Source organism: Rhincodon typus, chromosome 1 (genome assembly GCF_021869965.1).
Source record: "Rhincodon typus isolate 14 chromosome 1, sRhiTyp1.1, whole genome shotgun sequence".
NCBI lineage: Eukaryota > Metazoa > Chordata > Chondrichthyes > Orectolobiformes > Rhincodontidae > Rhincodon > Rhincodon typus.
Genome location: NC_063332.1, coordinates 53,523,788 through 53,538,529, shown reverse-complemented (window position 1 = coordinate 53,538,529; position 14,742 = coordinate 53,523,788). Strand labels below are relative to the sequence as shown.

At 41.6% G+C, this 14,742-nt stretch overlaps 1 protein-coding gene across 1 annotated transcript in view; it reads left to right on the top strand.

Annotated features, from left to right (window-relative positions):
• Positions 1-7,624: 7,624 nt before the first annotated feature.
• Positions 7,625-14,742, top strand: part of stoml2 (stomatin (EPB72)-like 2) — a 36,002-nt gene continuing 28,884 nt past the window's right edge. The window contains exon 1 of the mRNA XM_048595421.1: positions 7,625-7,687. Coding sequence (XP_048451378.1) covers positions 7,625-7,687 — 63 coding nt within the window. The remainder of the gene's footprint in view (positions 7,688-14,742) is intronic.

The window sequence follows — 14,742 nt, the reverse complement described above, 5'->3', positions numbered from 1 at the left end:
CAGCAACTGTTTTTTTTTCTTCCACTTCCTTGTTCTCCGTTATAAACTTCCTGTCTGCACTTGTAATGTGCCCAATTTTACTAGTGAGACTTATGAGTAGGCATCGGCTGAATTTTCTTTAGTCATAGAATCCCTACAGTGTGGAAACAGGCCATTCGGCCCAACGAGTCCACACCGCCCCTCCGAAGACCATCCCACCCAGACCCATTCTCCTTCCCTTTCCCCATAGCCTGGCATTTCCCATGTCTAATCCACCTAACTTGCACACCCCTGGACACTACGGGCAATTTTAGCATGGTCAATCCACCTAACCTGTACATCTTTTGGTGCAGCTAAGACAACACCAGAGAAACTTGACATCATCCAGGACAGCAGTTCAGTTCAACAGAGTTCTAGCCACCCATCTTATTGGCAACCAGTTCACATGAGTATACAATATATTCATTATTGGAATGTAGCTTCTTTGGCCAGAATTTATTGCCTATCCTTAATTGCCCAAAGGCAATTCGGATTCAGCCATATTGTCATGGGTCTGGAGTCACATATAGGGCAGACCCTATAACAATGGTAGATTTCCTTTCCTAAAGGATATATGTGAAGCAGATGGGGCTTTTCTTTATAACAATCAACAGTGATTCAGTAATTGCTATTTGTCAGCTTTTTAATTCCATATTTTTATCGAACGTGCATTTTGCTGCCTGACATGGAAGGATTTGAATCCATGTCCCCCGAACAATAGCTCAAGGTCCCAGAATGCTAGCCCAGTGACATTAGTGTTTTACTTCCACCTTACCTCATTTACGAGATGTCACACGGTGAATTGCTGCAGTACATTGATTGGCTTTTCCCTGTGATCTCTTTCTACAAAGAAATACCATGGGAGCATCTTTCACCTTCCAATCTCCACCCTCCCCCACCAAGTCTCTCTGTTTTCTGTAGTGATAAGCAGTATGCTTTTAATGATAAAAGCTCCAACAGTAACCCTCTGCTCTGAGAGAAAATGTTGGAGTAGGGGAGGAGCTAAAAATCCTATGCTCTCCACACTTCGACTGTAGTTTATGTTCCATATCAGGGAACAAATTATTATTTTTGTTTAAATTTCTTGAGAGCTTGGCTTCAAGGTTCACTGGATTGTCATTGACTGAATTTGAAAAAAAAAACTCCATTGTCAGTCATGTAAGCAATTTTGATAGTGAAACCCAATTTAAGAAAGTGTCATACTTTAAAGGAAGAGTGTTAAGAACCATTTGAGATTCTACATTGTTTAGTCCACTAATATCCTACCTTTCTTAAAAAAAAATTGATTTGGAGATGTAGACTCTGACTAAATGACTATTTGTTAGATTAAACTAACGGAGAAAATAATGAAATTAAAGACAATACAATCCGAGGGCTGACCACTGTGAGACCCTGCTGCACTTTCCTGGTCCTGGATGTCCTATTGGTGTCCATGTGGGTGTTTGGAATCGGTTAGTGATATCAAAAGGAAATTGGATAGCCATTTGAAGGAAATACATTTGCAGTGCCATGAGGATTGAGGGGTGAGTGGGACTGGCTAGCTTGCTCCTCCGGCAACTGATATGGGCTGAATAACCACCTTTAGCACTGTAAATATCTCTACAAATCTAATAAAGGGTGACAAGTTTAGAAATCTCCCCTACAAAGAAGAACTGATTTAACATCAGTTGTTAATTTATGCTGATATTGATAAACATTTGTTTGCTAAAGGTATTTAGAGATATAGGTTAAAGAGAAGTAGACGTTAGATTGTAGATCAACTGTGATCTCATTGAGTGGAAAGAGAGTAACTCACCACCTGAGTCCCCAAAGCCTGTCCACCATCTACAAGGCACAAGTCAGGAGTGTGATGGAATACACACCACTTGCCTGGATGAGTGAAGCCCCAACAACACTCAAGAAGCTCGACACCATCCAGGACCAAACAGCCCACTTAATTGGCACTACATCCACAAGCATCCACTCCCTCCATCAGCAAGGCTCAGTAGCAGCAGTGTGTACTATCTACAAGATGCATTGCAGAAATTCACCAAAGATCCTCAGACAGCACCTTTCAAATCTACAACCACTTCCACCTAAAAGGACAAGAGCAGCATGTACATGAGAACACCACCGTCTTCAAGATCCCCCTCCAAACCACTCAACATCCTGACTTGGAAATATATTGCCGTTCCTTCATTGTCGCTGGGTCAAAATCCTGGAATTCCCTCCTTTAATGGCACTGTATGTCAACCCACAGCAGATGGACTGCAGCGGCTCAAGAAGGCAGCTCACTACCACCTTCTCAAGGGCAACTAGGGACAGGCAATAAGTGCTGGCCAGCCAGCAACATCCACGTCCCACAAATGAATTTTTAAACAAATGGGAAAATGTTCATGAGGCTAAAGGCTCTTGTCCCTTTGTATCTATGTGATTTATTTCTCAGTGGCAAGGAAGGGAATGCCAGGATTTTGATCCAGCAACAGAGAACGAATGGCGATAGTTCCAAATCAAGAAGGTGTGTGGCTTGGAGAGGGATTTGCTGGTGGTGGTGTTCCCATGCACGTGCTGCCTTTGTCCTTCTATGTGGTACAGATTCACGGGCTTGGAAGATGCTTTTTAAAGAAGCCTTGGTGAGTTGCTGCAGTGCACCTTGCGGATGGTGTATACTGCTGCCGTAGTACATCAATGGTGACGGAAGTGGATGGTTATGGTAGTAGCTGCGTGCTGATCAAACAGGATGCCAAGTCATCGAGGTTGGGGCTGCACCTATCCAGTATTTGATCAAATTCCTGACTTGTGCCTTGTAGATTGTAAACAGGATTTGAGAAGGTGGTGTTATTTGCTGTGGAAATTTTAAGCTTCTCGGCTTTTTAGCAGTCGTATTTATATAGCTGGCCAAGTTCAGTTTGAAAACAGTGGTAACCCTTAGGTCATTGTTAGTGGTTATGCCTTTGAAAGCCAAATGGTGTTGACTAGATTCTCTGGTGGAGTTGGTCATTGCACAGCACTTGTGTGACAAATGTTATCAGCTCCAGTCTGGTTGCTGTCCTTGTCTTGCTGCATATGATCATGGACCGCTCATTTAAAGGAGCCTGCTGTGTGAAACCTACGAGGAGACATCTGGGTAGCTGCATATCTTAAATCATCACTACCAACTCTACTACCTCTGGTAGGTCTGATGTTGGGCAGGGTTGGGGAGGAAGCAATGTATGGCATATTCCGGGATGATGATAGAGGATTCTGAGTCATGATCTGAAAAGTTTGATTCAGTCACTTGACCAATCTGTTGGGAAGTTTCCTTATTTTGGAGCAAAACCTCAGTCTTGTTTAGATACTTTGGATTTGTATTTAAATGTCTCTTTGCTCAATAATTTAGATTTTAAAAGTTGGATGAACTAAAGCATTCTTGAATTCTCACTATTCTACCAAATAGTTTTGTTAATCCTTGTTCTATACATATGTTCCTACTTAAAATCTTGCTGATTTGGTTGAATGCACTATAAAGAATCATTCGTTCATGTAATTTTAAGTACGTGAACCACCATTTGAATACATTGCATTAAAGTTGTATGTCTCAGTCAGTGCTTCCTGATGCTGACTGAACTGGTTCAGTAAACTACTGTTAGCCTTGTGCGTTATTTTTCTGTTTTCAGACATTGTGGAGCAAATATTTTGCTTTCACCCACCTCAATAGATCAGCTCTTCAGTGGTATTGGCAGCCATTTTTTCTGATATGATGTCCTGCACTTTTTTCTGAGGAGACAGCCATTTTAAAAAAAAAAGGCTAAATGAAACTATAATAACTTACTAGATTTGCTTTCTCTTTTAAAGTGTTTCCAAATGTACACTCAAATACTTAATCGGGGCTCATAAGAAAATAACACATTGAAACAGAAGTAGACCACTCAGCACACAGAGTTTCCAATGAGATCATGGTTGATCTGACAATCTTCAACTCCCTGTCTTGTAGTTTCCCCATAACCCATGATTCCCTTACTGATTAAAACTCTATTATATTCAAAGCTGAAATACAATGACCCAGGCTCAACAGCCCCCTCTGGTAAAGACTCCTACTGATTCACAATTTTCATGTTAGGACTGAGATAATCAATTTAACCTACCAAGTTGGATATGCAAGTAATGAATCATTTTGAAACCTGAATGGAGTTCAAAGAAATGATTATTGCAAGGAAATAAGCCTGCCAGAAAGACTGCGCTAAACTTCCATTTCTTTCACTATAATAAAGGCTTCACTGATGCTGAATTTGATAGTTGGATTTGAGTGCTGGAACCTTCATATAAGACCAGCAAGGATACTAACCTGCTCCCTATAAATGTTTGTTTCATTGGCAAACATATGACTTTCGGTTGAGAAATCGACATCAGCAATAAATGTTAATGAGACTCAGCACAGGTCCTGTGGAATCTTAATTTCTTTCAAGATTGAGTGAATTCCCATTATCCTTGCACTATTTCGTTTGCTAACAGTATTTTTTTATTGTGGTCCATGTAAATAAACAACCAAATGGCTATGATGATATTTCCTCAAAAAATATGTAATTAATATGATGAGAGAAATCCTACCCTTTTAAAAAGGTCATATTGGCTTTAATTCATTCTGAGTCACTGTCTTAATTGTTGATTTCAAACATCTCCCACAACAGCAGTTAGACTAACATTAGTTCGATCATTTCCTAGTGTCCTGAAATTTGAGAGCTGCAGAAGTCATAGCATAGTCATAATAGAGCACTTAAATTATCTGAATTCTGTTTCAGATACCGCTTGTGTGAAGGACACACAAGCAGTGTATTTGAGTGCATTAAGAAAAAAATCTGTAGCGGTATGTTTACAGTCCAATAGGAAAGGAACCATTGTTAGATCTAATTCTTGGAACCACGTGGTGAGTCACATGAAACACGTGTCACTTGGGGAACATTTTAGTGGACAATGATCTTTGTACCATAAGATTTAGCTTAGTAATGGAAAGGGATGCAGAACAATCCACAGAAGCAATAAGTAACTGGGAGAAAACAAACTAAACTGGATTAAGAGCAGATGTGTGCAAAATAAGCTAGAGCTGAAGTTTAACAGGTGAAATTGTAGTTGAACAATTGGCTTCCTTCAAATTAGTAATACCTTATAGACACTATCAAGGTGCAGAGTCATAGTGTTTTAGCACATGCAAAGAGGCCCTTCGACCCATGTCTGTGCTAGTCATCAAGCACCTATCTTCTTTAGTCCCGTTTTCCAACACAATGGCCCACAGCCTAATATCCTATGGCATTTCAAGTGTTCATCTGAATACTACCTGAAATGTCAACTGGTGCCACCCTTTCTGACAGTGAGTTCCATATACCCACTGTTATGGACCAGACCAGACCAAACCCCCTCAAAACATGCCAAGGAGACCGTAACTTTTTCTTATTTTAAAGGCAAGTGCCAGGCATTGCATTCTGGATGCAATTAGATTGGTCACACTACCAGATTTGAAGCAAAACATAATTTATTCATACACTATTGTTAAAATACAAACAAAAAAAAGGATTGGATAACAACTCTATTGGAAAATTTAACAGAATGATCGATTCTTTAACTACTAAACAGCAAATGTTCCAACATAGTAACATCCCGTAAACACACCCTTGGCCAAGGCAAATTCAGTAAAATAGATTATCTCGCACACAATTCTAGCATCAGGAAGAGGACCCCACCTTTTAGCTGTAACAGAGGGAGGAATAGGAGCTTCCACATCCAGCTTCAAGACCACAGCAACTGCTGAAAGCTAAAACTAAAAATCCTGGTTCTGTGGGAGCTTGACCCCACCTATTCCAGCTGCTTCTATTGTTCCAACTTGTAAGAGAAAGAACTTGAAGGCCTCGCAAGCTGTTTACTTTATTGTCTTTGGGCAGACCACTCGATGCCTCTGTTTCAAACCCTCTTCATAAAAAGACAGGACAAAATACACCCTGTAAAGCCATAGTAGCATTGCATCCACCATCCTCTGGGTGAAAAAAAATTTAAGTCCCCTCTACACCTCCTGCCCTTGTTCTTAAATCTGTTCTCTGGTTATTGATCACTTCACTAAGGGGAAGACATTCTTTCTACGTCCCTCATAATGTTATACACCTCATTCAGATTCCCCATCAGCTTCCTCTGCTGTAAGGAAAGCATTCCCAGACTAACTCGTCTCTTTTCAGACCAATGTCAGGCAACATCCTGGTGCATTCCCTCTGCACTCTGTTTAGGGAGAATGTAATTTCATTATAATGTGGCAATCAGAACTGCACGCAGGACTCCAGCTATGGCCTATCTATGATCTTGTACAGCTCCATTATAAACTCCTTGCTGTTGTATTCAATGACTTAACTAATGAAGGCAAATATCTGTAGGCCACCTTAACAGTCTTATCTACCTTTTTAGGTTGCCTTCAAGGATCTATGGATGTGCACACTAATGTCTCCGATCCTCTATACTTCCTAGTGTCCTACAATTCCATTGCCTTGTTAGCGCTCCCAAAACATATCACCCCTCACTTCTCAAGTTTACGTTCCATTTGCCATTGTTTTGCCTATCTGATCAGCCTGTCTATAACAGCCTCAAGTCAAAAGCTTTTCTCCTCACTATTTACTACACCAATTCTGTCATCTGCAAGCTTACTGATCAAACCTCCTGCATGCATGTCTAGATCATGAATGTAAACATTGATGTACTTACCCTCAAAAGGGAAACATTGGGCAAATGAAGCCAGAGCTCACTTGGTGACAAAAAAGGTAGAAATTAAGACAAAGAAGAAAAAAATCTGTGTTTATAATGGATCCCAAGTAGAAAATATAATTGAGCCAGTCTGAATATAGAAGGTTTAGGAGGGGGGTGGAAAAGCAAATAAGAGAAGCAAGGAGGAAGCATGAAAAAAGACTGGTAGCCAACATAGAAAGGGATTTCCCCAAAGTCTTCTATAGGCATATAAATAGTAAATGGCTGGTAAAAGGAGGATTAGGCTTATAGGGACCAAAAAGGGATTTACACATGGAAGTACAGAACATAACTGAGGTCTTAAGTTAATATGTTGCACTCATCTCGACCAAGGAATAAGGTGCTGCCCAGGCAACAGTGAAACAGGAGGTAGTTCATGTACTGCATAGGCTGTCTGTAAGTAATTTTTTTTTTTCTTTTTATATTTGTTCATAGGATGAGGGCATCACTGGTTAGATCTGCATTTATTGCCCGTCTTTGCCTGGTCCGGCCTGCGTAAGACTCCAGACCCCAGCAATGTGGTTGACGTTTAACTGCCCTCTGGACAGTTAGGTGTGGGCAATAATGTTAGCCTAGCAAGTGACACCCTTATCCAAAGAACACGTAAACAAATTTAACACTTTTTATTTGTGAGCAAGGTGCTTGGCTTTTTTTTTTAAAGACATTAGTTTGCCCTTAGCATTCCGTCCTGTTCTGGACATTGAACTTTAGGAAAGAAGTGAAGACATTAGAGACAGTGCAGACAGGATTCTATTGAATAGTTCCAGGAATGAGGAGCTTCAGTCATGAGGATAGATTGGAGAATGTTGGGACTTTTTCCATGGACAAGAGAAGGCTGAGAGAAAACCTGACGGAGGTGTTCAAGGTAACGATGGTTCTGGATGGATTGGATATGGACAAGATGTTCTCTATCTTGTCACAGTTGAAACAAGTGGTACAGATTTACTTTAATTGGTAAAAGGAGTAAAGGTGACATGAGGAAAAACTTTTTCATGCAGTAAGTGGAGTTAAGGTCTGGAATACGTTGTCTGAGAGTGGAAATTGAAGCTTTCAAAAATGAATTGGGCTAATATTGGAAAAGAGAGAGATGTAGCATTAAGGGAGAAGCCAAGAGAATGGCATAACTGAATTGCTTATTCAGGGAGCTGGTGCAGACATGATGGGCCAAGTGGCTTTCTGTGCTGTAACATTGTTGTCAAATTTCTGGAAATCCCTCCTTAACAGCATTGTGGATCTGCCTACAGCAGGTGGACTGCAGTGGTTCAAGAAGGCAGCCCGCCACCACCTTGGACAATGAACGGTATGCCCAGCCAATGATGTCCATGTCTCATGTATGAATTTTTTTGAAAAAAAATTCTAGTAAAATTACACATTCACCTGCAATGTCCCTTCCCTCTGGTCTGAAGACTGGCATCATGTCGAAAAACTTGCCCAAGCTATTTTTAACCACAGATATTTAAATAACTCCACAGAGGCCAGTATCCAAAAATCAAAACACCCTTTATTTACATGTGTAGAGTCCTTGACACTGATCCAGCTCCCTTAGAGCCAGCTCTCAGAGGAAACAGAACCTCTGACACTCCTGTTCTTACTTATCAGCCAGGGTTTCCTGATTTGAACCAGATTAACAGCCCCAATCAGGGAACTCATATTCTATGATGTCCACCTGGCTAACCTCATTACAATCACTTCAGATATCTTGTTAGACGTTGTGCATTAAAATAACATTTGGAAGGTGTAAACGACACTACAAATTAACCTGGAATTGCCTGAACCATTTGTAATTTTTCCTAATATACTTAATAACTCTTGTCAAGCTATTTCTGTCTGGAAAACCATGTTACCACTAATAGAGCAGAAAAATCTTTTGTTTTTGTCTTGCTCCAATGGATTATCAGCACTAAAACAATATTAAAGATTCTCATGATTGTACTTCATTCATTATTTATTGCTAATTTAAGGGAAATCAGTGTGTGTACTGCTAATATTCACTGTGGCCACAAGTTTTTAATTTATTTTAAAATCTGGTATCCATGGAGAGAGAGCTAGTTATTTTGGCTGGTATTACCACCAACAATTTATGGCATCTTTTTTAAATCTGAGACCTAAAGAGATGTTTGAAAAGTTGATGAAAGGCGTCTTAAGGAGAGATTTGAGGAGGGAACTTGAGTTTGGAGCCAGTTGAGCCATGATGGTTAATTGTGGGGTGATTAAAAATCAGAAACGCACAAGAATCCAGAATTAAGGAGCACAGATCTTTGAAGGTCATAGGGCTGAAGCAGGCTGTTGAAGTAGGGAGAGACAAGGGCATGAAAAAAATTGAATTGAAAGCAAAGTAGAAAATTTAACAAGTAATTTTTTTTTCTTTAGCAGTAGTCAATGCAGGTAAAGTGTATTCGGATCCAGGCAGCAAAAAAAATGCAATCAGTTGAGGGCAGTTAGAGTCCTAGAGATGTACAGCACAGAAACAGACCCTTCGGTCTAACTCGTCTATACTGACCAGGTATCCCAAATTAATCTAGTCCCATTTGCCAGCATTTGGCCCGTATCCTTCTAAACTCTTCCAATTCACATACCCATCCAGTTGCCTTTTAAATATTACAATTGTGCTAGTCTCCACCACTTTCTCTGACAGCTTGTTCCATATATGCACCGTTTGTGTGTAAAAGTTGCCCCTTGGGTCCCTTTTAAATCTTTCCCCTCTCACCTTAAACCTATGCCTTCTAGTTTTGGACTCCCAAGGCTTGGGAATAAACCTTGACTATTCAGCCCATGCATAACCTTAATGATTTTATAAACCTCTGTAAGATCACCCCTCAGCCTCTGACGCCCCAGGGAAAATAGCCCCAAGCCTATTCAAACCCTCCCTAAGCTCAAACCCTGCAACCCTGGCAACATCCTTGTAAATCCATTCTGAACTATTTCAAGTTTAACATCATCTTTCTCACATCAGGGAGACCACAATTGAATGCAATATTCCAAAAGTGGACTAACCAATGTCTGTACAGCTGCAACGTAACTCCCGATTCCTATACTCAATGCAGTGACCAATAAAGGCAAGCGTACCAAACTCCTCCTCCACTACCCTGTCTACCTACAACTCCTTTTGCAAGGAACAATGAACCTGCACTCCAAGGTCTCTTTGTTTGGCAACAGTCCCCAAGAACCTTACCATCGAGTGTATAAGTCCTGCCCTGATTTGCCTTTCCGAAATGCAGCACCTCCCATTTATCTAAATTAAACTCCATCCGCCACTCCTTGGCCCACTTGTCTATCTGATCAAGGTCCCATTGTACTCTGAGGTAACCTCCTTTGCTGTCCACTACATCTCCAATTATGATGTCATCTGCAAACTTACTAACCATACCTCCTATATTTACATCTAAATCATTTATGTAAATGACAAAAAACGTAGACCCAGCACTGATCCTTGCAGCACACTGCTGGTCACAGGCCTCCAGTCTGAAAAGCAACCCTCTACCACCACCCTGTATCTTCCACCTTCGAGTCAGTTCAGTATCCAAATACCTCGTTCTCTCTATATTCCATGTGATCTAACCTTGTTAACCAGTCTACCATGCAGAACCATGTTGAATGCCTGACTGAAGTCCATATAGACAACATCTACCGCTCTGGCTTCATCAGTCCTATTTGTCACTTCTTCAAAAAAAACTCAATCAAGTAAGACACAATTTCCCACACACAAAGCCATATTGACTATCCCTAATCAGTCCTTGCCTTTTGAAATACATGTAGATCCTATCCCTCAGAATTCCCTCTAACAACTTACTCACCACTCACATCAGGCTCACTGGTCTGTAGTTCGCTGGCTTGCCCTTTCCAGCTTCCTTAAATAATGGCACCACGTTAGCCAGCCTCCAGTCTTCTGGCACCTCCCCTTTGGCTATCAATGATGCAAGTATCTCAGCAAGGGGTCTAAAAATCACTTCCCTAGCTTCCCACAAAGTTCTAGGGTACACATGATCTAGTCCCAGGGATTTATCCACTTTTTGTGCATTTTAAGACATCCAGCACCTCTTCCTCTGTAATGTGGACACTTTTCAAGATATCGCTGTTTATTTCCTCAAGTTCTCTAGCTTCAATATCCTTTTCCACAATAAACGCTAATACAAAGTACTCATTTAATATCTTCCCCATCTCCTGCAGTTCCACACATAGCTGGCCTTGCTGATCTTTAAGGGACCCTGTTCTCTTCCTAGTTACTTTTTTGTCCTTGATGTATTTGTAGAGATCCTTTGATTCTACGTAACCCTATTTGCCAAAGCGATCTCATGTCTCCCTTTTGCCCTCTTAATTTCCCTCTTGAGTATACTCCTGCTGCCTTTATACTCTTCTTGGGATTCATTCAATCCCTGCTGTCTATACCTGACACATGCTTCCTTCTTTTTCTTGACCAAAACCTCAATTTCCCTAGTCATCCAACATTCCCTACAGCCTTGCCCTTCACCTCAAAAGGAACATACTGTTTCCAGACTCTTGTTATCTCATTTTTGACGGCTTTCCATTTTCCAGCCGCCTCTTTACCTGCGGATATCTGCCCCCAATCAACTTTTGAAACTTCTTGCCTAATACTGTCAAAATTGGCCTTCCCCTAGTTTCGAACTTTAATTTTTAGATCAGGTCGATCCTTTTCCATCACTATTTTAAAACTAATAGAACTATGGTTACTGGCCCCAAAGTGCTCCCCAACTGACACCTCAGTCACTTGCCTTGACTTGCCTTATTTCCCAAGAGCAGGTCAAATTTGGCACCTTCTCCAGTAGGTACATCCATGTATTGAATGTGAAAATTTTCTTGTACACACTTAAATTCCTCTCCATCAGATCCCTTGACGCTATGGCAGTCCCAGTCTATGTTTGGAAAGTTAAATTCCCCTACCATTACCACCCTATTATTCTTGCAGATAAGTGAGATCTCCTTACCAATTTGTTTCTCAATTTCCTGCTAACGATTGAGGGTGGATTTATAATACAATCCTAATAAGGTGATCATCCCTTTCTTATTTGGATGGAACTGAAAAGTAATTTCCCTGGACGTATTCCCAGGAATATCTTCCCTAAGTACAGCCGTAATGGTATCCTTAATCAAAAATGCCACTCCCTCCTCCTCTCTTGCCCCCCTTTCTATCCTTCCTATAGCATCTATACCCTGGAACATTAAGCTACCAGTCCTGTCCATCCCCGAGCCATCATTCTATAATAGCTGTGGTATCTCAGTCCCATGTTCCCAACCATGCCTTGAGTTCATCTGCCTTATCTGTCAGGCCTGTTGCATTGAAATAAATGTTTAATTTAATTTAGTTTAGTTTCACTTTAATTTAATTAATTAGTTTAATTTCAGTTAATTTATTAGTCCTATCTCATTCTCTGCATTGCTCCTGCCTGCCTTGACTATTTGATTTGCTCATTTTCCCAACTGCACCAGCCTCAGACTGATCCCTTTTGTCACTGTCTCTCTGGGTCCCAGCAAATTTTCCCCCACCACTCCTTGAAATCCTCTTCACTGGCTCTAGCAAATCTCCTCACCAGCATACAAAGAACAAAGAAAATTAGAGTACAGGAACAGGCCCTTCAGGCCTCCAAGCCTGCAATGACATGCTGCCTATCACAACTAAAACCCCCTACCCTTCCAGGAACCGTATCCCTCTATTCCCATCCTATTCATATATTTGTCAAGACGCCCTTTATAAGTCACTATTGTATCTGCTTCCACTACTTCCCCCGGCAGTGAGTTCCAGACACCTACCACCCTCTGTTTAAAAAATCTTGCCTTGTACGTCACCTTTAAACTTTCCCCCTCGCACCTTAAACTCATGGCCCCTGGTAACTGACTCTTCCACCCTGGGGAAAACGCTTCTGACTGTCCACTCTGTCTAGCCCTTCATAATCTTGGAGACCTCTATCAGGTTGCCCCTCAACTCTGTCATTCCAGTGAGAACAACCCAAGTTTCTCCAACCTCTCCTCCATAGCTAATGCCCTCCATACCAGGTGACATCCTGGTAAATCTTTTCTGTGCCCTCTCCAAAGCCACCACATCCTTCTGGTAGTGTGGCAACCAGAATTGAATACCATATTCCAAATCGGCCTAACTAAGGTTCGATAAAGCTGCAACATTACCTGCCAATTTTTAAACTCGATGCCCCGGCCAATGAAGGCAAGCATGCCATATGCCTTGTTCACTGTCTTTTTCCACCTGCGTTGCCATTTTCAGTGACCTGTGTCCCTCTGCCTATCAGTACTCTCAAGGATTCTTACTGTATGTTTTCCATTTGGATTAGACCTTCCAAAATGCATTACCTCACATTTTTCGAGATTAAACTCCATCTGCCATCTCTCTGCCCAAGTCACCAACCAATCTATATCCAGCTGTATCCTTTGACGGTCCTCATTGTTATCTGCAATTCTACCAACCTTTGTGTCATTGGCAAACTTACTAATCAGACCAGTTATATTCTCCTCCAAAACATTTATATATATATTACAAACAGCAAAGGTCCCAACACTGATCCCTAAGGAACGCTACCAGTCACAGCCCTTCGTTCATGAAACACACCCTTCCACTACTACCCTCTATCTTCTATGACCGAGCCGGTTTTTTTAATCCATCTTGCAAGCTCACCTCTGACCCCGTGCAACTTTACTTTCTGTATCAGCCTGCCACGAGGGACCTTGTCAAAGGCCTTACTGAAGTCCAAATAGACAACATCGACTGCCCTACCCTCATCGATCATCTTTGTCACTTCCTCAAAAAACTCAACCAGGTTAGTGAGACACGACCTCCCCTTCACAAACCCATGCTGCCTCTCACTAATATGCCCATGATTTCTAGGTGGGAGTAAATCCTGTCTCGAAGAATCCTCTCCAATAATTTCCCTACCACTGACGTAAGGCTCACCAGCCTGTAATTTGCTGGATTATCCTTGCCACCATTCTTAAACAAAGGAACAAAATTGGCAATTCTCCAATTCTCTGGGACCTCCCCTGCAGCCAGTGAGGATACAAAGATTTCCCTTAAGGCCCCAGCAATTTCCTCCCTTGCACCTCTCAGTATTCTGGGGTATATCCCATCAGGCCCTGGGGACTTGTCTACCTTAATGTTTTTCAAGACCCCCAATACCTCCTGCCTCTTGATCTCAACATGACCCAAACTATCTACACACCCTTCCCCAGACTCATCATCCACCAAGTCCTTCTCTATGATGAATACTGACGCAAAGTACTCATTTAATACTTTGCCCAGTTCCTCTGGCCCCACACACAAATTCCCTTCCCTGTCCTTGGGTGGGCCAACCCTCTGCCTGGCTACCCTCTTGCTCTTTATATATGAATAAAAAGCCTTGGGATTTTCCTTAATCTTGTTGGCCAGTGACTTTTCATGACCCCTTTTAGCCCTCCTGACTCCTTGCTTAAGTTTCTTCCGACTTTCCTTTCTTCCACCCTTGCTTCGTGTGTGCCCAGCCTTCTAGCCTTGATAAATGCTTCCTTTTTCTTTTTGATTAGGCTCACAATATCTATCATTATTCAAGGTTCCCTAAACTTGCCATACTTGTCCTTCATCCTTACAGGAGCATGCTGGTCCTGAGTTCCCAGCAGCTTACACTTGAAAGCCTCCCATGTACCATATGTTGATTTGCCCTCAAACATCTGCCTCCAATCTACATTCTTCAGTTCCTGCCTAATATTATTGTAATTAGCCTTCCCCCAATTTAGCACTCTTCCAATTCAGGTGTAACCTGTCCTCATGCAGGTCATTTCTACCCCAGAAGAGATTCCAGTGGTCCAAAAATGCATATCCTTCTCCCTGCATCAGCTTGTCAGCCACGCATTCATCTGCTCTATCCTCCTATCCCTACACTCATACCTGGAGTGATCCATATATTTCTACCCTTGAGGACCTACTTTTTAACTTCCTGCCTAGTTTCCTATATACTCTCTTTAGAACTTCATCCTTCTCGCTTCCTATGTCGT